Raw genomic sequence first — 23871 nt, forward strand, 5'->3', positions numbered from 1 at the left:
GCTTAAAAAAGGAGGCATTACGACTCGCGGTTGTTGTGTAAGCTAGCAAGTTTTCTCCTTTAGTCTCTCACTGGGTGCTGTACTCAGCACAGGTGCCTTAGATGTCAGGCTTCATGGACGATATCTGCTTTGTTAAACAGTGATCTTATCAACAGAGAAGGTATCAAGGAGAGACAGGATGGCCACCTGTCAGGGACGTGGAGGAGGTGCCCCGCCTTGGGGGCGGGAGTGGGTATGGGTCGTGGCTCCCCCGGGATGAAGGAGGTCCCATTTGGGCCGTGGGCCTCGTCACCTGCCAGCCCTGAGTGCCTTGCTATCCGGTGCCAACTTGGAGACTTTCCTGTGAGTTTCGCTCGCAGGCTCCGGGCGGCCACAGTCCGTGCTGTCCTCGACCCCGGCACCGCCCGCCGCCAGGCCCGGCCCTAGGGGCGCGGCCCGGCTTCCGCGCGCCCCAGGGGGCTCCCTGCTACGAGCAGCCACGGCCGAATGGCTTCTGACAAAAAACCCTTGACCACCAAGGCCGGCCTCTTCCTGCGAGCCCCGCGCGCTGCGATCCAGGAAGTGGAAGGCAGCGGCCCCGCGCTTCCCCACTGGGCGCGCGGCTGGCGGCGGCGCCCAGCCCGGCCCTCGGCGAGGGACAGCGCCAGCGCCACGCGGAGGTCGCTGCGTCCCCAATCGCCTGCCCCACGATGCGACGCGCCGAAGCGCCCTCGAGCGCCCACCCTGCCGGGTAAGTGGCAACCCGTGCCCGCCGCTCCCCAGGTGGCCCGCGTCCTGCCTCTTTTGCTCAGCTTGATCCCCGAGAGCCCTGGGTGCTCCGGATAGGGCTACGGGACGTCGTGGATGTCATGCTGAAATGAACACCCCCCACGAGCGTGCGGATCCCCCAGCAGGGACTAAGGGTGAAACTAGGTTCTGCAAGGAAAGGGGGCGGCCTTGGTGACTGCCGAACTTGGCCAAACTTTCAAATCCAGACTTTGTTAGCGGGGGGGGGGGGGGGGGGGGGGGGAAGCAGTGCACAATGTGCGGCTGGGAGGGTTTGGTGTGTTCGAGCCCGAGATGTCCGTGTAGCCATGGCTCTAGCCTAGGCTGAACTTTGGATGCAAGCACTCGCTGCCCTGGCCCAGCCAGCCCCATGCACCACGAAGCACCGCTGCTCTGCCTAAACCCCAGCTTGCGCCCTCAGGTTCTGGGACCGAGAGTGGGGGTGGGGGCGGGGGTGGGGAGTAGGGTGGTAGATAAGAAGCACCTACAACTTTAGGCAGGCCCATCCAGCAGCTAACTCTCTGCCTGGAGGATTGAGGCGCCACCAGATCCCATCTGCCACCCCACTGGATCGGCTGGGGACCTTTGGACTGGCCTTTGAAGAGCCTGGTGTGTGAGGAGGGTCTAGAGTGCTCGGGTGCAAATGATTGGCGGGATACCCAGACGCAGATGCAGTCTGAAGTGTGTGAAATTAAATGGCTTGGGAACAACCATTCGGAAGGGATTCCTACTTTTGTGCTCTTCCCTACCCCCCACCTCAAGACCTGGAACACTGCCCAGAGCTACACAAGGTTGGGAATGTCCTGTCATCCCGCCCAGCCCAGTCCTAAGAGAAGATCGGGAAGGGTGGGGTTTGAAGCTGCACCGAGTAGAAAGCGATTTCTGCGAAAGTCTTCTAGCACTTTCTGAGGTGCCATGGATGATGGACGAATCTGGGGTACCATACTTTTTGTATTTCCGTTTAAAAGTCCCGGGCCTGATCCCGGATGAATTCCCGTGGCTGCCTGTTTTAATTCTGTGACCTCATCTCTTTGAGCTTCCACTCTTTAGAACAGGAACGCTATCTGTACACATCTTGTACTCTCCAGGGTTTGGGAACAGTAGGGTGTAACTGGCCCCCATTCGGATAGGAGGGACTGGGATTGTCCTGGGGCGGGGGGTGGGGGGGTGGGGGGGGGCTTGGCTGCCTCCTTCCTCCTACCCCCAATCCCAGCTACAACCACAGCCCGGAAATTCTGTGTTGATGTTTCCCTTGGAAGTGATCTCTGTGGAGACAAATGTCATCTGCTGGGAAACTGGGAATTCCGATGCGGAAGGGGTCTCCTGGGAGCAAGTAACTGCTATACCCTGGGTGGGAAGGTAAAGCCGGCTAGAAAAGGAGGGTGAGGAATCAGGTTCTGATCTCATCTACTTCCCCATTTTCCCCAAGGATGGCCTGGCCTGACCCATTTCCTCCTGCCTTTCTTTGTTTACCTCTGTACCAGTGATTGATTTCATTGTGCCTCAGTTTACTAACAAGGATAGTCAGTAGTCACTGCTCTTCACAGGCTGTTTGGAGGGGACATCCTCAGCTGCTATTATGATTAGCATCACTGACATCTGTTGGGTGGGCCCCTTCCTTTTGCCAACTGGGTGATCTGTCTGCCTCATCTGAAACTCCAGAGTCCTATAACCCCTCCCTCACTGGGATTGAATTGGATGAATTCTAATGGCCTTGGTCCCTGCTCAGGGGCTGGTCCTTTTTAAGGTCTTTAAAACACCCTGCACCTGAGCCTCACACCTAAATACTCAGGGACCTCTTACCCCAAGTCACCCCTAGGCCCAGCTGCCACCAGGACTGGTCCTGAAAGCTTTTTGAGTCTATCCTTGCACCCTACTGGCCCAGAGCCCCCTTCTTTCTGGGGTGAGAGACATTCAGATAGCTGGGGACTGCTACCCCAAGCAGCCAGGAGAGTGCCCCTTGAGTTCTGAATCCTAGGATGCAAGCTCTGCTTCTTGTTTAAACGGCTGTCTGGGAAAAGAGATGCACATGGGTCGCTGGCTACACTGGTAGCAGCCACATTTTTTTCCACCCACTGTGCTAAGCTCCACCATTCATTTAAGACTGTTAATAACTCCTAAAGCAGTCTCTGCCCACTGGCTAGTGTTCTCGGGGGACATAAATTGAGCAGGAGGCATGAGGAACCCTCCGAGCATTCTAGGTATGTGCTCAGAAGAGGTCACTGGGAAGAGAGGACATTCAGCAGAGGTTTAGAAAATCTAGAACATTCTAAGGGGTGGGGCAGTGTGGTTAGCGGGAGCCAGTGCTGCAGAAAGCAAGGGCTTGCAGGGGTTGGGAGGTCTATGGCGAGTGCACAGGGCCCAGCAGAGGTTTTCATAGAGGGTGATAGACTGTAGGTGGACAGACAGTAGTTGGGGAGGGGCATGATAGCCTGGAAGCCAGGCATAGCCAGGATGGACACTTGAGGCAAGAGAAGTTAGGATGGCAGACTGTGTTGGTGGATCAGTGTTAGACAAATAGAGTTGAGGGAAAGGGACATTGCAGGAGAGACTGAGATGATAGAGGGCTACCCCCCTGGGCTCAGACACCCGACTGTGTGGAGTCCTGGGCGAGTGGGTCATGCTATCCCTCAGTCTGTGAGAGCTGGAAGTTTCCAAGCCTCAGGGGAGATCTGGCAGCCACCGGACACCTCCCCGCTCTGGCAAGCACACCCAGTGCATTTTCCTAGGTTTGCTACATTGAGGGTTTACTTAAGATTGCGTTTGTAAAAGGATTCCACTCTTGGAACAAATGTGCCTGACCCAATCTATATTCCATGTAACCACGAGGCAACAGAGATCCTAAAAGAGGAAGGTGGACTTGGGTCTCCTGAGCCTCTGATCTGGCATGGTACAGGTTCTACAGAGGTGTCCTTAGTCTCTCTAGGCTCTGAGACTGGGAGGTCTTCCAGGCTAAGGTGCATAGAGCAGGGCCTCAGCTCCTACAGGTCTGCTGCTATCTCTGACTTCTTGGCTTCCAGGGTCTCTTGTTCTCAGGTAGTCTTGACTGGCAGAGACAGACCCGGGCCTGGGCCAATCAAGGTTCTTATTCGCAGCGATGTGGAGGAGAGGTGCAGTTAGCATGGCATGGAGGAGTCTGGGCACACCACCCTCTGCCTGCCCTGTACTTGCCTTTCTCTTGATGCCTGCTTGTCTTGCGTCCCAGTGTCTATGGAGAAAACTTAAGATCTTACGAGGCACTTGTATTCTAACACAGATGGGGTCCAGAGATCACAAGTGAAGAAGCCTATACAGTATCTCTGCTGGAAACAGAAGCTGGCATGATAAGAAAGGCAGGCCCCTTACCACCCTCTCCACCTCCCCCAACTGGTCCACAGAAGGAGTGGGAGTTGGCCTTCAGGGTCCCGGGGTGACTGCCGTTTCTTCCCTCAGGCCCTCTCCCAGGTTCCACCTGCCATGGCCAGTGAATCATCCCTTGGTTCATGTCACTAGACAATGACAAATGAGCTGAACTGGCAGGCAGCCACAAAGAAGGGAGGGAGAGCAGGATTGGAGAAGAGAGGAGCCTGGAAAGGCTTGGAGTTGGGCTCCTTAGCAGGGCTGGAAGAGAAAGCACAGCGCAGCGCAGCGCTGCATTCCCCGGGAGTGGAGGAGCCTGTAGCTTTTCCACTGACTTTGGAAAAAGGAATCAGACTTCAGCCAGTTCTAGATTTTTCTGTCAAAGCACGGATTGCCCAGAACCTGCCTTTTTATTTTTAGAATCAGGAAGTTACACTGTTTTGTCCCCTAGGGAGGTCTGGACCAGGAAAGTCTCCTCCACTGATGAACCTAAGGATCAACACCACCACTCTAGTGGCTTTTCTGATACAGTGTTGCGGAAAAGGAAGAGGGAGGCCATTTCAGCTCCTTGGAGGCAGGCTCTCAGGCTAGGCTCTCCGCCAAATGTCCTTCCAGCTTCTTGTCCCCCTCAGGAGCATGCTCACCTGTTTAAAAGGCCCCTCAAGAAAGTTTAGACTTCAGGGTGGGGCACCTTCCAACTATAGCAGATGGCGACCCCAGTTTCTACACACCCTCCCAAGTGTAGAAGGCAGAGATGCCTGGATACCCAGGACATTGAAGGGAGCAGAGCCCCTTTCTCCCATGGTCCTTAACTGCCAGGATGTTATGGGTCCTTCTCAGGGTTGGGGCAGAGTAGAACATCTCCTGAGCCTGAAGAATGACATAGGCTGGGGGTGCAAGTGCTGGGGCCCCTGGCTGCCTCACAAGGTTCCAAGTGTAGGTCTCTGAACTCAGAGAAACTCAGAATTTCAAGGTGCTATTGTTAGGGGGTGGTTTCAGGTTAGGGGGAGCTGTGTTTCTTAGATCTAGAGGCTGTTTAGGGATGGGCACATCTGTAGAGCTAAGGGGTATCCTGGGGTCCTGTCCCTCTTAAGTTTGGGGACCGGTTTCCTAGAAAGCAATTCTCTATGGCTCTAATCCCCAAATAAGTTGCCTCTCACCTCTGAGCTGCTGCTCCGGGGACATCCAGTAATTTCCCCCAGTGCTGGGCCATGGGCAGTGGGAATGGATCCTACAATAAAGCTAGGGTGCACCACAGAGTGGGCAGTGAGTGCTTCTTCCTGCCAATGGCTAGAAAGGTAGTTCACAGAATAGTCTAGAAGGTACTGTTTACTTTCCTAAGTAACAAAGACAAACACGGAAAGGAGGCTTCTCGGTCATCTCTTTGTCCAAACAGCTGGGAGGAAATGCTTTCTCATCCTGTGGGTTTATTTGATAAAACTGGTCTTGTAGAAGAGCTGAGTTTGAGAGCTCCTGTGAATAAGGCCAGGAAGTTTCCTAGTGGGACTTGGTGACTGATAGAGGGTGGGTGGGCTTCTCTGCTGAGGGACAGCATGAAGCAAGTCTGAGTGACTTCCAAGTGAGTAGAGTAAAGACAATAAGGAGGTACCAACAACCTTCAGTTGTCTACATGTATCCTGGGACATCAGCCTTTGCCAGGGTGGAAAGATGGAGGTCTGAGGAGACCCTGCCTGGGAAGGGTTCTCTGGCTCGCTGCCAGAGTGAGGCCTCTTCACCACAAAGCCCAGGCCTTCTGCATGTCAGTTAGCCCCTGTATTGGAAGCCAGGAAGCGACTCTGTGTCCTCCGGCCCCATTAAGCATGTGAAAGGGCCCTTGAAGAAGAGAGAGGCCAGCAGAATCTTTCTTCGGATAGCAACTGTGCAGAAGGAAGGCCTTGCTGGACTCTGTCAGGCTGTCAGCCTTAGCTTTTCACAGAAGAATCTGGAAATACCTTGGTTTCCACTTTAGGTGCAATTCCTTTCTCCTCCTCTCCCCTGGATCAAGGCTGTCAGGGCTTGCTCCAAAGCGGCAACAATGCCAGTGGTCACAGAGCCCCTCGTGCTATCTCCCCAACTCCTAGAATGTCCCCACTCTTTCAGTACATTAAAAAAAAAATGTGCTAGCCTGAGACAGAATCTTAGTTTCTTTCAGACAAAGTGGCCTTTCTCTGAAGTGGTTGTGGTCAGGACTTGTCTGTACCTGAAGTAGCTACAGTGAGCTCAGGCCACATCTTATAAAGCATTGGCCCTAGGCTCCAGAGCAAGGCTCTTCCTAGTCAAGACCAGGAGGACTGAGAGACCTCCAGTTCTGGTCTGGGAAAGAAAGAATCTACGAGACAGAGGGAGGGGTGGAGAGATGTGGAGCCTTAGAGGGGCTCTCCTATTGGACAATTCCCCACGTGGAAGCTGGCTTCTTGTTATTGATGACTCTGGGATCTTCAAACAAGCCAAGACCTTGTTATTCCCTAGTAAGAGATGAGACTTCAGTTGTGTACACTAGAGAGTGGGCCCAGTGGGGATGCTAGAGCCTATAGGAGGAGCCTATTTTCTGAAAAGCCTCCTGGGGAAGTGGAGTGGGCTGGGCCAGGAGGGGAGAGACAAGAGGCATTGGGAAGCCCTCCTCCATAGGTTCTTCAGGCTGAGAGGCTGACGAAAGAGTAAGCCTGACTGTATTCAGTGTGTGCTGGTCTCTAGCTAACGGGTCAGCTGTCAAGACAGGATTTACCCAGTTCTTTTCCCACACTAATGTCTGATTTCCTCCCTCTCAGCCAGTGTCAGAGCCTAGCCATGTGGATGTGTCTAGGATGTTAAGTTTAAAGAATGGCAGCTAAGGATGGCTTCTGATGACACTGTCAGTTATACATCATCTCCCTGCTCTATGTGTTGGGTACAGCCTCCTTCTAAAGCACCTCCTGGTATTCTTCAGTCAGTAAATACCTTCCTGTTCACTCATCATCCCATTCTCCTACAGACAGACAGCTAGCCGCTACCTGTCCACTCATCCATCTGCTAATCCATGTAGCCAGCCAGCCAGCTGTCCATCTGTCTACCATCTGTCAATCTATCCATCATCCACCCATCATCCTCCTACCACCAGCCAGCTGTCTGCCCTCCACTTGTTCATTCATACAGCATTGAGCCAGAAGTCAGTCCATCTATGCACCCTCTACATTCATTCATCCATCCATTCATCTCTTCACCCATCCATCCATTCATTGGTTCATCTGCACATTCATTCATCCATCTATCCCTCTACCCATCTGTCCATCCAAGCATTCATCTGTTGATCTTTCCATTGGTTCTTCAGTTTATCTCTAACCGTCTAGCTACTCACTGAACAGTTGGACATCTAGACATTTCCTGTTTACCCACTAAGGAACACGAGAGGCATGTACACAGCTGAAGTGCATACAAGGCACTGTAGACAAGGTGCCGAGGTGGTACTAACCTTGACTGTGATGAGCAGGGAGCACCTGATACCAACAGCACTGGGTTTGAGTCTCCGGGAGCAAGTATGTATTAACTGCTGGGATTAGGACTATAGAGAAAGGAATTCAATTAGGAGTTGGCTTGAGTGGGAAGTTGAAGACTTGGTGCAAATAGGTCATGCGTATGGAACCCTGTGGTATGGTTTGGGGACAGGAGAAGGTGTTGTATGTGAAGACGTGAAGGGAGTTCCATTTGGCTCTCTATAGAAGACTTTGGCTTTTATTTCCTATGATGATACATACCACAGGTTTGTTCCTCCACTTAGTGGCTCAGCAGTGCTGGGCAAGATGTTGCAGCTGAACCTGCCATAGCACCTTCTTCCTCACACACAGCTAATAGGGTGGCAACCCCAGCTCCCACGGTATTGTCATGGCAACCAGAGACAGAAAGGGTTCTCAGCCCTTGGGCTGTGAGACCATCAGGAACTCTGTGTGCATGTGCACATGTGTGTATGCTTGTGCACACACATACACACATGTGGGTACTGTTGGTTTTCAGTTTTTATTATATACTTTAAAAATTCAAACACAGACAAGAATAATGAAATTGAAAGCCTCAAACAGTTGTCTCTCTGAGCCCACACCCAGACCAAATATGTTCTTGTATGATTTTAATCTGTATATACATGGTGATTTGTGTTCCTCTTTTTGCATGAAGGGTTACTTCCTACTTCTATGTTTCTACATGTGCTAGGGACATGTGTTGCCTGTTAACCTTCATGGCACCATATGATGTAACATTCTTTTAAATTACCTTTTGTGTATGTGCCATGGTGCCCAGATGGAGATCAGGATAACTTCTGGAGTCCCTTCATGTGGGTACTGGCAATGAAATGCAGGTCATCGAGCTTGGTGCCAGGTGCCCTCGCCCACTGAGCCATCTTGCCAGCTTATGTTATGGTCATTTAACGGGCAGAGTCAGCTTAGTCATTTTCTGTGTTGATTGCTTGACATCATCCCAAGTCTCTTATGTGTTGAGTGAAACCTTTGAACCTGTGTGCAGGTCCAAGGGCTAGACAGACTTCCTTAATCTCTCTCCAAGAATCTGAATTTGAGGTGAGAGTAGAGCAGAACCTCATGGTTAGCCTCTGCATTCTCAGTGTGTATAACTTTTAGGCCAACTGTTTTTCAACTTTCTTGCTAGTAGATAAAGTCATTTGGTTAAGGGGGTAAGTGGGGAGTGAAATTTGCTCACAGATGCCCTTACAAGGAAAGGATTTGGGTTTCCTGTAACTGAAATGCATTGGCTGGAGCTGAGGCAGCCATCTTGGACTCTGAGGTAAACAGAAATGTAGAAGCTATATGGGATGGGATAACAATATGGTTAGTCTCAAAACATAAAGTGCCACTCTCGGTCTAGAATGTTTACCCAGAATTCCGTGAGTCTCCTTGTATGAGAGAGGAATACATATTTATTTTGTTCAAATCATTGTGATTCCTTCTTTTCTACTACAAATTCTATCCCACAAGACAGTTTTATATTCAAGTCCTTGTTCTTAGAGGAGGCAGAAGGGAGAAAGGGGGAGAGGAGAGGAGAGGAGAGACCTCTCCCTCCAGGACTAGATTACAGGCGAGTGAGTTTTAGATTTCACTGAAAGCTTCTGGCTATTTACTCTGGCTTGCCGTCTGACTGCAAAGCCTTGAGCTCTGGGATGTGTCAAGCCTTCTTAAGACTTGTTGCATAGCACTGTGCAAGTTCACTACTCAGTCTCGCATGGCTGAGGGAGCTGCAGTGGGGGAGAGGGAGGAAATTGCATTTCGTTCAAAGCAGAGTGTCGTCAGGACAGCTGTGTGGGAGGTAGGGTGGGCTTGGCCTGCTTCTGGGGAGAGGCAAAGAGCACCTTGCTTTAGTTTTAAGAGGCACTCTGTCGAATGTTGGGGACCCCAACCAAAGAACGTCAGGATGTGTGGGGGATAGTCTACCCAGCCCAGAGGAACTCTCTGCAGAGAGGGACAGTGGCCAGGGCTGGGGAGGAGCTTGTATCCCAGGGCTTGGAGGGTACTGGACCCCAGTAGTGAGAGATGCCAACTCCGCTGGTCCCACCCAGGCCTGTAACCACCCACTTCTGTGCCCTTCGGTTTTCCTTGGACTCAGGTCCTATGAAAGGACCCAGTGTGCCCTCTGTAAACCAGGCTGCAGCTCGATGAATTTTAGGCCCCCTGGGCTGCTGTGGCACTCAGAAGGCATTTCCTGTTTTCACTTGGGATCCCACCGTGTTGGTATGCTGCTGGTTTGTGAACCCAGGCCCTCACAGCACAACCATTGCTTCCAGTTTGGATGACCACAAGTGCAGGCACCTCAGATGTCTGTACCCAGATTTCCATAGTGAAACCAACATGGCTGCATCTGGCTGTGGGTGGGAGCTACTACAGGAGTCTGGGCCAAACAAGGCTCAGGATCTGGACCAGATCTTGGTAGAGGAGATATGGTACAGTGGGGTTGCAGCAAGTGTCTGTAGGAGGGAAAGTGCATGGGATCAGACAGGAACTATGTGTGCACGCCTTCAAGTGGGCAGGATGCTGCTCTCTTCTGCCTCCTCCCCAGGAACTAGGGCTCAGCATATTCTCAGTACACTGTGGTCAGAGAAGCAGGGCATGGAGCAAACGTGTAGGACCCGCTTTGCAATCTCTGCCTTGGTTTCCTCATTGTACAAGTAAAGCCATGCCTGTTCCTAACCCGAGGAGTTGTTGGATTTGGTGATCTCATGTGTGTTTGAAGAGTGTGGGACATAAAGTGGGTACTCCACAACACATTTTTCTGAAGCTCACTCTCATGGCCCTGTCACTCAGACTTCTGGCTGGGACCCAGTTAATAGTGTTGCTGTGTCTTACACAAACTGGTGTATAGTTCCTGGCCACGGTCCAGTCACTTTGACTTGCTTTGAATCCTTGGGACAGATGCTTGTCCTCTTTGGTCTCTGCTTCCTGTGTAAATATACCTTGGAGATGCAGAGGCGCCTTGTACTAAGCACCATTTGAAGCAAGTGATGGGTGGCCTCACGGCCCTTAGACAGTGGCATTTCACAAGGCTCATGGCCTCTCCATTTATGATTGGAATGGGGAGGAGGCCTGGGTGTGTGCTTCTTGGGAGGACCCCAAGTTACTACAGCTCCCTCTGACCAGTCCCCCCTTTTCCTCCCTAGTGTACCCTCTTCTCTCTCCTCAGGGAGATGAGTGAGCAGGTTGCCAGTCCAGGCTCTATGTGGAGAGGTCTTAGTTTCCCCAGGGTTCTGTGCAGGCTCACAATGGCCAGTAATTGGTATCATGTCATGGGGCCATTTCCTTGTACTTCATGGCTTCTGTTTGAAAATCTATATCATGGCTTAAATTCATGTGCAACCCCCAAATCCATGCTTACAGCTCCCCAAGTCCTGTCAAGTCCCTGAGTGTCTATCAAGAGCTATCAGTCCTCTGACAGAGGGTAGCTGGCCTCTCCACCCCATACTGCAGACATATCCTTGTCAGAGCATTCTTCCTATCAGGTGTGTCCCACACCTTTGTGCTTTTGTTGTTTTGGTGGTGGTGGTGGTGGTGGTAGTCATTTTATTGTTCCAATAGCACTAAAATGTTCCTAAGCGCAAGGTGACCATGATGTATCTTAGAGAGATCTGTGGGTACTACGAGCTTCCTTCAGGCATGAACTTCAGTGGTGTTCAGTAGTAATGAATGGAAGGTGTGTATTCACTCAGAAGCACATAGCCAACGCTTAGGCTGGCCTGAGTCCCTGAGAACAGGGTTCACTATTAGCGCTCAGTATTCACAGGAGCTAGGAGAATCTAACCACTGGGCTTATGCCTGCCAGCTCCCTCCCTCTTAGGCCTCCAGGCTAAGGAGTATCTGCTTTATGTATGGTCTGCCTAGAAAAGCGCACTCTGTCCTTTAGGCCCTGCCTGGGGCCTGGGGCTTCTCTCACCTCCACTAAAGTCTGGGGCTTAGGAAGACCAGTTTCTGCAGATGTCTGTAGTCAGTGGCTTTGGTTCTGATGGAATTGTTGGGGGTATGGATATTTGTGTATTACTACAACGGGAGCATGGACTCTCAGCTCTCACAGCCGTGCCCTGAGAACCCCAGCTTGCACCCTGAGGATCGACTTCTAGCGAAGGTCAAGTCACCCTATTGTCACCGCCCTCCAAGGCTGGAGTTCTGGTGCCTCTCGGTGAGGACACCAGAACATAGAGCTGGGGACCAGAACTGAGCTCCATCCCAGCCAGAGCCTCTGCTTATCCATGAATCTCCTGAATCCAGTATCCTCGTGCCTCCCCTGAGGCCCACACCTGATGCTTCCCTAGATCCAGTTATGTCTTGGGTCCCAGCTGGACTGCCATCTGGGCCTTCCCGTCATCTCAACCCCACTGCAAGGTGACATTCGTCTGGAAGACGCACAAAGGATGTCAGGTCCCTACTTGCCAGTCGCTCCTTTGATACCCTCAGGACACACTGTCCTTGGAATTCCAGGGGCACGTGAACCAGGTGTCTGGAGCATACGCTTGCCCTGAGACTCCTCCTATGGCTCTCACTCTCTCCCACCTCAGTACCTCACCCTGCCTCAAGTTCACCGGCCAGGATCTGGCCAGCTCCTGCTGCTATGACAAAAAAAACGCCAGAGAAAACAGCTTCTAAACAGCAGTGGTTTCCCTCTCACAGATTTGGAAGCTGAGAAATCCCAAATCAAAGTGCCAAATCCAAGTGCCAAGAGGTTCAGTGTTAGTAAAGCCATTTTCTGTTTCTCAGAAGGCTCTCCTGCCTCTGTCCTCACATGGAAAAGAGCCATGGCATGTTCTGGGCCTCTCTTATGAGGAAAAAACAAATCTACCATTGAGGCTTCACCCTCCCTCGTGGTATAGTCCTTTCCTACAGGCCCCACCTCCTAACTCCATCCCATAGGGTAAGACTTTGAAGTGGGTATTTGCGAGCACACAGACACGGGTTTGTGACAGTATCTTCAGCATCCTCCCACTTGAACAGTCACATCTGTGCATGTGTCCCATCTGATGGGGCAACTGGGCATATATTGACAGGGCATAACCGAGTGGTTGGTTTGGGGCCAGAGCAAGCAGCACTGTTTGGCATTTAGGGGTATCTGGGAGGTGGCTTCTCCCTTAGAACTGGCAGGAGAATACTCAGCCTGAGGCACACACATGACACACTTGACACCCAACAGAGGAAATGTGGCCACAGCTGCTGTTTGGAAGAGTACCAGGCGACTCGATGTCACAGATACCCGGGAGACGTGATGCTTTGGTGGTTTGTGCAAGATGGGGGTCAGGCCCATGTGTCCTGTCTGCATTCTCTCAAGCTTAGCGGTGACCCAAGGAGGAGCAGCTGCTAGAAGCCAGCCTTGTGTTCTGAGTCACCTTTCCGTTCAGAGGTGGGAGCTCCTTTGTCAAAGCACACTTCCTCCCCTGCCACAGACACCCATGCGTTCTCCAGTGGCCCTCTGAAGTAGGTGGGGGCATGGTGCCTTTTTCTTGTTTTACTGCTGAGGAAACTCAGATTCATAGAGGGTTGGGGAGGAGCAAAAGTTATCCAGCCAGTCAGTCAGTAGCCGAGGCTAGACAAGATTATTGCTTTCCGGGACAGAGCCCCTTCCACCCTGCTCAGAGCTGCATAAGTCGAATAGTGGCCATAGCTGGCCACTTACCATGGCATCTCCGAGCACCAGATGCTCTGGTCCTCGTGTTCCTCCGCACACTGCAGGCAGGTGCCTGGGAAAAGCACCTGCTCTCTGTCCCCTTCTGCGATGGCTGAGTTGTGTCCCTGAGCTCTTGTGTGGTGTACGGGGGGTGGGTGTGTGTGTGCTATACCTTTTTAATTTCCACCTCAATTCCAGATGATGAGAACCCCAAGTGAGCAGCTTACAGGGTCAGAGGCAGGGTGACAGCAGGCTGGGGGACTCCATGTGCTATATTGCTCAAAGCTAGAATGGCCTGCCTGGGTGGGGACCCTGCCCCTGGCTCCTTGTTCCTGTTTTCTCAAGAGCTCTATCCCTGGGAAAAGAAAGAGGCAGAAACAAGGAGGGCACTAGCTGGGGGATGGGGGAGGGCATCTAGACAGGGGTGGGGGAGAGCATCTAGATAGGGTTGGGGGAGGGTACCTAGCTGGGGGGGGCACCTAGACAGAGGTGGGGGAGAGCACCTAGCTGGGGGATGGGGGAGAGCACCTAGCTGGGGGGTAGAGGAGAGCACCTAGCTGGGGAGTGGAGGAGAGCACCTAGATAGGGTTGGGGGATGGCACCTAGCTGGAGGTGGGGGAGGGGTCCAGCCAATAGAAGCCCAGGAATCCTGGGGCAGCTAGGGGCAACCTGCTAAAGCTGAGGCCTGGCATTCAGTTTGTCCCATGCAGCAGTTCCTGGGTGAAAAGCCATTGATTGTGACAGCAGGCTGTGGAGGTGACATTTCTGTCATGGGCTGATGGGTTTTCCCTGTGTTTAGGGAAGTGATGTACAGTAAGAATGTGTGATTCTCCCTGTCAGTCCCCTTTTCATTACAAACAAATCATAAGAAACACAAGTGAATGAATACCACGAAAAGGCAAATGATAGAGAAGTCCAGATCTGCTTCATCCCACAGGACAGCCACTAGCCTCATAGAGCTATTCTACATGTTAGATGCAATTAATGAAGATGACCCTGTAGCCACACTGGCCACAGTCCAAGCACTCAGTGTGGAACTGCACTGGGTGCTATAGGCTTTCCAGCTTACTGGATAGACTACAAACTAGGAAAACTGACCAGCAACCACTCACTAAAATTTGCAGTGATCAGACCCATCTCATGTACTGGTAAATAAATATTTACTATGAGCTGGGAGTCTCTACCCCGCCTTTCATTCGGTTCCCAGATAAAAGACACACAAATCCATTTATAAGAAGCCTTGTCTGTCAACACTGGAGTGGGCAGCTGTAAACCTTCTGTGGCTCTTTGGCCTACTTCCCTGTCAATAACACCGAGTTATGATTTGCCATGCTCTGCCTGGGCCACTCTTGCTCCAATTGGCCAACCCTCATGGCCATGTTTACATGATTCACCTACCCCATGGTGTCTTCTTCCTTCCCCCACCTTCTCTCTTCCTCTCTGTGGTCCTGCCTCAGTCCCAAAGCCCAGGGAACCGAAACTCTTCCTGTCTCTCTTCTGTCCAGCCACAGGCTGTAGACAGCTCTATTCAACCAATGGTTTTAAATTAAAGAGCAAGGTTACATAGCATCACTTGGGGTACGTAATGATCTCTTCATCCTTGGGGGCAACCAGACCTTGGGGGCTAGTTTAGCATTACAGTATCTAGCAACAGACCCAACCTCAACAGCTACCTTTATAATATCCAGGAGACAGCATTTCTACATTTATACAATTCCACAATTCTGTCTGATAGGCCTATGGATATATGAGGATATTTTCTCTACTTTTTTTGTTTTGGCTCATGGTTTCAGGTTCCCATCATGGTCACTGGGCTCTGATGCTTTGGGGTCTGTGTGTCATGGTTGAGCACCACAGCAGGGTTGCTTGCCTCACAGTGGCTGGGCAGCAGGGATAGAACTCACTTGTGAAGTAAGGTGCCCTCCCCCCACCCCACTGTCACCCAAGCTCATGGGACCATGATCCATCAGTTCGGTGAATGATTGAACTGATAAGGGCAGAGTTCTCATGACCTGTCACCTCTCCAAGACCTCACCTCTGAACTCCACTACATTGGGCCTTTCAATTCGCGAGTTTTGGGGAGACCCTTCAGACCCACTCTGTGATACTCTGTGAGGCAAGGGGCCTCAAGTGTGGGGATCCCTGGTCCAGTCTGCTTCCTGGCTCTTTCAGGGTGTCTAGGGTGCTCCCAGGCAGTAAGCTAGGCTTTTGAGTGGGCCCCAGCCCCAACTCTGTCCCATTTCACACAAGAGACCCAGACAGGCAGGAAACAAGAAAACCTGAAAGATGTGTTCCTTCACTTTTGTGTCTGTGCATATGTGTGCATGGTGTGTGTATGTTCATGTGTGTGTGTGTGTGTGTGTGTGTGTGTGTGTGTGTGTATGTATGTGGTTAGGTATAGTGTGTGTGTGAACATATCACATATGTGTGCCCTGTATGTGGCTATCTGAGAACAGCCTTGGGTTCAAGAGCCTCCTGCTTTTGATTTGAAACAGGGTCTCTCATTGTCCTGAAATTTCACCAAGTATGCTAAGCCAGCTGGCTAGTGAGTTCCAGAGATCCTGTCTCCATCTCTCATCTCATCATCTCTGGGATTGCAAGCATGCAGCACTGAGCCCAGCTCCTTGTGTGAGCTCTAGCAAGGGAAGCTGGGGTCTACAGTTGGTGAGGCAAGCGCTTTGCTGGCAGAGCCTCTATTCTTCTACCATCGTAGTTTCTCCTGCTATTTTCCCCTGTCATTTTCTAATAACAGATATTAGTATGAATACAAACTTATAAAAGTACAATTTGGGGCTGGAGAGATGGCTCAGCAGTTAAGAGCACTGGCTGCTCTTCCAAAGAACCCAGGTTCAGTTCCCAGCCCCCACATGGCAGCTCACAACTGTCTGTAACTCCAGTTCCAGGGGATCTGACACCCTTACACACACATATGAGCAGGAAGAACACCAATATATATAAAATAAATACTTTTTTAAAAATTTAAGACAAACTTTAAAGAAATAGCACACTCTGGGGCAGAGCAGTAGTGGTGCAAGCTTTTAAACCCAGCACTTGGAAGGCAGAAGCAGTAGGATCTCTATGAGTTCCAAGCCAGCCTGGTCCACAGAGCAAGAACAGCCAAGGATACACAGAGAAACCATGTCTCACACCACCCCTGCCCCCCCCCCCAAAGAGTGCGGTCTGTACAGAAAAGTAAAAAGGAAGCAAAAATCTCTGGATCTTCATATGAAGAAGCCCACAGTACCCTTCCCTCCCCACCTTCCTCCCCTCTTCCTCCCTCCTCCTCCCTCTTCCCCTCTCCCTCCCTCCTCTCTCCCCTCTCCCTCCTCCCCTCCTCCTCCCTCTTCCCCCTCTTCCTCCCTTTCCCCCTCTCCTCCTCTCCCTCCTCCCCTCCTCCTCCCTCCATATTCAACACCACCTCCACTCTGTCCAGCAGAGGAACTCAGGACTCACACCATTCTGTCTTTTTGTCCTTAACTACCCAGTCATCCCTCCCTCGTCAGCACACAGTCTCCTCTGCATGTTTGTTTTTCAGTTGCAGACTCTGCCCTCCATTTCCCCCTTATCAATCTGCATGCAGGTTGTTTCCAGGCATTCCTCCTGTACAGACAATGTCTCAGCGACTCCAGAGAGTACCGGCTGTCCCATGAGTCACTTTGCCCATGGCAACTCCAGTAAAGGGAACCCTCCACGGCTGCTGGGTCAAAAGCCATGTGCATCTGCAATTGTGTTCTAAGTTAAATGGTTACCCTTCATGGAAGCTGTCTCTCCTCATGTTCCCGTCATCTAAATGCAGAGCGCTTTAGGAATAATGTAATGACTGTACAATATTCCAGTGTTTACATTAAGTTCAGCATCTAAAGTTACTCATAGGTCTAGTATGGATGGCTATTGTCTGTAACACCAATGTGTCTTTATACCTCATTCTGGTTTTTCTCCTCTACCCCTGCTCAGTGCAGAGCCTAGGTTGTAGACATTCTCAGCACCAAAGAGAGACGGGAAGGAGGGAGCCACGTGGGTGGGGCTGGACACCTTCACCATTCCATTTTTCCATTCTCCTCACCTGTGACTCATGCCACAGGAAACAGATTTGCATTCTGGATGGCCTACCATAGATACACTTAGTCCAGAGAGGGCCGAGCTCTGTGGATGGGACTGTAAGGTGTTTCTCAGTGCTTCTCAGCTACATACAGGGAATCCTCTTAAGGAGACCTTGGCTTTCTGGGAATTCCAAGCCACCTTTGTTACCTCCTCAGCAGACAGTGGAGTCACACGATTCGAAATCAGAAAGGATGGCAGGGTGCCATGGAGAGCCTCTTTTTCTCCACCACCCTCTCTCTGTCCCTGCATAGGTGAGAGCATCCTGACATGGGTGGTTGGCACATGTGCACAGGGCTTGTCTCTGCCATGGGGGCTGGCACCTTTGAGGCTTTTACCTTCAGTCTGGACCAGCACACGCATCCCTGAATCCTGCCTCCTTCATCCCATCTCCACATCTAGTGATGTTTCTCAGTGTCTCTTTGGGGTGGGCACAGGATGCCAGATGCTCTTTGTTTTAAAGATTTATTTTATTTTTAGGGGTGTGTGTGAAAGAGAGAGAGATACATGTGAGTGCTGATACATAAAATCTAAAAGAGATGTCAGGTTCCCTGGAACTGGAGTTACAACTGGTTGTGAGCCACCCAGTTTGGGTGCTTAGAACAAAACTCAGCTTCTCTGCAAGAGCAGTACACACTTTAATAACTGAGCCATCTCTACAGCCTGTCAGTTGTAACATTTATTTCAGTACTATTGTGATCAGCCTAGAATTGGCAGGTCCTGAATCAATATAAGAGATGGATGGCTAGATGGGTAGATGGGTGGATGAATGGATGGATGGATGGATGGATTGATGGATGAATGGATGGATGGATAGATAGATAGATGGATGGATGGACAGATGAATGGACAGATGGATGGATGATAGATTGATGAATGAATGGATGGATGGATAGATTGATGGATGAATGGATGGATGGATAGATGAATGGACAGATGTATGGATGGATGGATGGATGGATGGATGGACAGATGGGTGGACAGACAGATGGATGGATAGACAGACAGGTGGGTGGTACCCATTATTGAGCTGTGCTTCCACTGAAGCATGGTCTTAAACTCTTACAACCAGTAAATAAAGTACTCAGGCTCCTGCCTCCAGTTAAATATATGCACAGAGAAGCAAAGACAGGAGCAGTCACTTGTAAAAAACCACTCAGCTGGGACTCTTTCTGCAGGCTTCCTGGTTTTCAAATTCATACCCTGTGCTAGCTAGGCAAGCTATGGTCATCTAGGAAGAGGGAACCTCAATTGAGAGAATATTTCTTAGTTGCTTTTCTATTGCCATGACAAAAACACCATGACCAAGGCAACTTATAGAAGACCCAGTGTCTTGGGGCTTACAATTCCAGGGGTTAAGTCAGTGGCCATTATGGCATGGAGCATAGCAGCAGGCAAGCAAGTGATGCTGGAGCAGCAGCTGAGAGCTTACATCTTATTCCCAAATTGTAGGCAGAGAAAAATCACTAATTAGGAATAGCATGGGCTTTTGAAACCTCAGTGCCTACCAGAGATACACCTCCTCCAACAAGGCCACACCTCCTAATCCCTCCCAAGTGGTTCTGCCAGCTAGAGACCAAGCATTCAACTATATGAGCCTGTGGAGGCCATTCTTATTCAAGCCACCACAACCTCCATCAGACTGGCCTGAAGACAAGTCCATGTGGCATTTTGTTGATCAGCAATTAATGGGGGAGGCTGTAGCCCACTATGGGTGGTGCCACCCCTAGACAGATGGTTCTGGGGTGTATAAGAAACAGGTTGAGCAAGCCAGGGAGAGCAAGCCAGTAGGCAGCTTTCCTCCATGGTTCCTGCCTCTACTCTTGGTTTAGTTCCTGCCCTGACTTCACTCAGTGATGGGCTGTGATCCAGACCTGTAAATCAGATAAACCATTTCCTCCCCCAAGTTAGTTTTGGTCAGCGTTTTCTCATAGCAATAGAGAGCAAACAAGAGCACAGCCTAAACACCAGGCAACACAGAACACAGCCCTTCTTCATACTGATGGTCAAGAAGTGGTATAATCACTGAGACCCATGGGAGTAGACAGTCTTATCCAAGACTCAGGGCGTAGTCATGATGTAGGGTGAGCCTGGCCAGGTCAAACATGAGCAGGGAGGGCTAGAACCTGTGATCCAGAAGAAGTTCTAGAGGAAGATACAAAGACTCAAGTCATGAGGTGGGGTCTGGTGAGTGGGTATATGGTGAGTAGGTGTCTAGGGCACAGAGGTGATGGAGCAGCCAAGGATGGAGACAGACAGAGGGTGTGCCACTGTGAACAGGTTAGAGCATCTGAGAAACTAAGCTTGGGGATGGCCTACTGTAGAGCTGCCATCAGAACAGCCATAACACTGAAGCCAGTGCCTCTGTGGCCTCCGTGGGGCCTGTATGGAAGTGAGTGTGGGTCTAGAGGGAAGGCTGGAACCCTTGGTACGTTCAGTAAGGTAGGGCTGAAAATTGGGCTGTGGCTCACTTAGGAGAGACAAAGACCTCTGCAGGCAGACACAGAAAGCGGGAAGGCTTCTGACTTGCCAGACCCCTTGATGTGGGCTGTGACGTATGACCTGAGGTGACCTGGTCTGCTCTCGTTATTTCCGGCAACCGGAAGACCTGCTTGAGCTGACTTCCCCTCTGAGAGGCTGTGGGCAGCCTGCAGAACTGGCCAGTGGTTGGCAAAACTGTGCAGGTCCTACCTTACCATGCAAGGCTTTCAGTGTTTGGGGGGACGGGCCTGATCCTGGAAGCCACAAGCGCCTGTGGATACTGGTCTGGACCGTGAACAGTCATTCTACCCTGGATATGGGCTGCAGGTGTCTGTGGAACATTGGTGAGGGTTTTAAATCCAGCCACTTCTCCATCTCACAGGCCCCTAAGCTCTGATTTAGCTCCTGCTGCCCAGCAGCCTGGGCCAGACCAGAAAAGAGGCAGCAGCTGGGGCTACATTGTGCACACTCAGTAGGAAGGGTCTGGCAGAAGAGATGAAGCTGGCCTGGCCTCCTGCCTTTTCTGGGCTGTCTTCTGGGGCAGGGCCAGCCCCTCTAGAAAGAGAAGCCTTCAGAGGTCCACAGCCAAGGGTCAGCTAAGTTGCAGAGACATGGGATTCCAAGAGCTGGGAGGAACCTCAGTCCTTGGCCTAAGTCATGTAGAGCATCAGGCACAGCTGTTCTCCCATGTGGAACACCCCCACAGACATCACTAATTGATCCACATTCTTGCTCTGGTGCCCTCAATTTAATGTTAGTCTGAGTACTGTCAACAGCTGGGGTTCATGTGGGGAAATTCAACCTACGAGCCTGAGGTTGAGCCCAACCGTCTCCTTTTCCTGAAGAAGCTTTTCCTGAAGCGAGAAGTGAGATGCCTGGTCCACAGTCAGACACCATGCCTGGGGCCACGCCTGCTGTGCCAACAACAGCATCTGTTATGAACCACTCCACTCATGAGTCCTTGTCTCCTATCATTTCTACAACGTAACTCCACCCGCAAACAAGCTAGTTTGCTACAATGTCTCCAATTATTGATGCTCTATAGAAAACTGATGCTTGCTACCTTAGAACTTGTTTTATTTTGTTTGTGTCCCCCTGGCTGTCCTGGAACTTACTCTGTAGAGAAGGCTGGCCTCAAAGTCACAGAGATCTGCCAGCATCTGCCTCCCGAGTGCTGGGACAAGAGGAGTGTGCCCCACCCCAGGCCCCCAGATACCCTAGGTCTTGTTAATAGGAACTGACTGGATAGGTAGAATGCAGTCTGTCCATATAAAGCAATGCCATCTGTCAATAAGAAACAAAAGGTTGATACAGAAGCCCTGAAAGACTACTAGTCACCATGGTAATGCCGGTGAACCTCGTGAATGTTACGCAGGGTGGAAGAAACTAAACAGTGCCCAGGTTCCCTTACAGGAAATACCTAGAAGAGGAGTCTGTGAAGAGAGTAAACAGATGAGTGGGACTGGGGGCCCGGGGGGATGGGGGATGGGGACTGACTGGTGGCCAAAATGTCCCAAGACTAGTGGTGATGGCTGCACGACTGTGACAATCTTAGAAACCATTGTGTTAAGACACTTTAAGAACTATTTTAAAAGTGACTGCTTGGTCAGCATATTTCTAGAGGTGGTGTGTGCCAGCACTCGGCTCGGCGTCTGTTGTCTGTCTGGAAAAAATAGCCGGCAGATGTTCCTGTGAGTGCTGCAAGCTGTAGGGACTGCTCAGCCTGGGTGGGACAGAATCCCTGGGAGGGAGGTCGACATTCTGTCATGGCAGAGTTGAGGAGGGATGTTAGGGGGAAGGGGTTGTCAACCACAGCCTTGCAAAGTACAGAAAAAGCAAGAGTCTCTTGGTGAATCCTAGACCTCACCAACTGGTAAAAGTGTCTGGCTAGCAAAACCTGATCTCATCATTGCCTCCTTGGCACTGGGATTATCCCTGCACGTTGGCATCCCCAGTTCAGATCCTCAGCACAGCAAGCACTTTATCCACTGAGCCATCTCCCCAGTCCTAGCCCCACCCTCTCTCTTCTAGAGGGCTTACTTCCCCGTCCTGCCTGTTGTCACTTCAGCCTTGCCTCTGTCCTGAGACTGGTCTGAGGCCTCCATCTCTTAGAACAGGTGCCATTTGCTCTGAACGGAGCACTGGACTGTGTTGTCTGCTTTAGCTCTTGCCTCAATGCTAAGGCAAATGGTATGGTCTCCCTGTTTTACTGAGGACAAGAGGCTCACAGGGTAGGGTGGCCCCGGAATAAAGCTCTATCCCTTCCTGGGACTGCAGCCTGTCTTTGCTATTGTGGGCATCCTAAGTCGGGGCTTTCAGATCTGATGGCTGTCACTATCAGCTGCTGTTCTTTGCCCCAAGTTCTATAGCGGCACAAGAAAGAGGAACATTTCCCAATGGTCTTCTTAGGGTTTCTGCCATGGTGCCCTTGAGATGGCTGCCCAAGCTGCTCCCTAAAAGTGCCCTGGACCCCAAGTCTACCTGAAGGATGGTCTCGTTCTCCTTCTTCATATGGATGTGCAGGCTTCTGACCTAACTTCAAAGCTCTGAGGATGCAAAGCACAGCTGTCATGTCATCTGTTGGGAAATGGCTAATTGCTGCTGAGACTGAGCTGCCCGGGGAGGTAGTGAGCTCCTGACCCCAGAGGTCTAATATCAGATGGGGTGAAGGGGCTGTACTGGCAGAAGGAACCAGCTTGGGTTCCTCAGACTACCTTCCCCCAACACCTCAGAGAAGCAGTGTAAGCATATGGGCTCTCTGTTTTTTCAAACAAATGTACTGAGCACGGGGCTGATGAGATAGCTCAGCAGGTAAAGCGCTTGCTGCCAAGCCTGACAGCCTGACTTTGATCCCTACGACCCACGTGATAAAAGGAAAGAACCAACTGGACTCCCACAGGTTGTCCTCTGACCTCCACACTGTTGTAGCACATGGGCTCCCCCTCCACACCCGTACACAATGTCATTTAAAAACGAAAAATATTCCAAGCCCAGAGAAACCTACAGGAAACTCGGCAATGCCTTGTGTAGCTGCAACCCAGCTTGTGACATCCACTATATGGCACATTGGCCTTGGGTCTTTGTTTTTCGGTAAGTCTTAGAAGTCTGGTCAAAGGTTCCCTTATCCCTGCCAGGATGCACTCAGGGAGCACCCTCACCCACATGGGTAAGCTGTGTCCACAGAGCAAATGCACAGCTGTTCTGAATGTCTTAGGAGTGAGCATAGATGCAGTATGTTTATTGCTCTGCGTATTCTGGTGGTTTTGTTTGTTTGATTTTAGGACTTTCTCTTTGGGCTCCATTCCAGACTCCCAGGGTAGCTGCAAGAACAGAACAAAGAATTCTTATGGCAGCTCCTCTCTCATCAACGTGAACACTGTGTCTCATGTGTCTCCCTCCTCCTCCTCCTCCCTTCTTCTTTCTCCCTGACTCAGTAGAACAGAGTTTCAGGCTTTGTGGTTTTTGTTTTTTTGTTTGGTTGGTTGGTTGGGTTTTGTTCCGTGTTGTTTTTTCCTTATGGTCCTCAATGACTTCTCCTCAGAGCTGAGGACTTATGTCCCTTTTGCCTCTGCCCCTGGGGTGAATAAGCAATGAATAGCAATGCTGTCTTTAGGGTTTTGAGAGTTTCTGCAGTGGCTGATATCAGTGCCTTGTAACAGCTGTGGCAGCCAAGGGTTGACTGCCCAAAAGCTTATCTGACCATTTCTTAGGGATGGACACTGGGCAGGGGAGGTGTGTGTGTGTGTGTGTGTGTGTGTGTGTATGTGTGTGTGTGTGTGGTGGGGTGATGTGTGTGTGTTCATGTGTGCATCCATGCATGTTCATATGGAGGCCAGAGCTTGATGTTGGATGTCTTCCTCCATCATTCCTTATTTTTTTTTCTTTCCCACTCTTTTTTTTTTCCATTTTTTATTAGGTATTTAGCTCATTTACATTTCCAATGCTATACCAAAAGTCCCCCATACCCACCCACCCCCACTCCCCTACACACCCACTCCCCCTTTTTGGCCCTGGCGTTCCCCTGTACTGGGGCATACAAAGTTTACGTGTCCAATGGGCCTCTCTTTC

At 50.9% G+C, this 23871-nt stretch overlaps 1 protein-coding gene across 4 annotated transcripts in view; it reads left to right on the top strand.

Annotated features, from left to right (window-relative positions):
- Nucleotides 1-243: 243 nt before the first annotated feature.
- The window catches only part of Rin3 (Ras and Rab interactor 3), a 108015-nt gene continuing 84387 nt past the window's right edge, over nucleotides 244-23871 (top strand). The window contains exon 1 of one of the 4 annotated variants that reach the window (XR_003950041.1): nucleotides 244-730. Coding sequence is in view for 1 of the 4 variants with exons in the window: in NM_177620.4 (NP_808288.2) it covers nucleotides 690-730 (41 nt within the window). In the remaining 3 variants the exon portion in view is untranslated. Of the gene's footprint in view, nucleotides 731-1044; nucleotides 1187-23871 lie in introns of those variants that run through there. The other 3 variants (XM_030246670.1, NM_177620.4, NM_001161365.1) reach the window with 3 other exon arrangements.

The sequence above is a fragment of the Mus musculus genome, chromosome 12 (genome assembly GCF_000001635.26).
Source record: "Mus musculus strain C57BL/6J chromosome 12, GRCm38.p6 C57BL/6J".
NCBI lineage: Eukaryota > Metazoa > Chordata > Mammalia > Rodentia > Muridae > Mus > Mus musculus.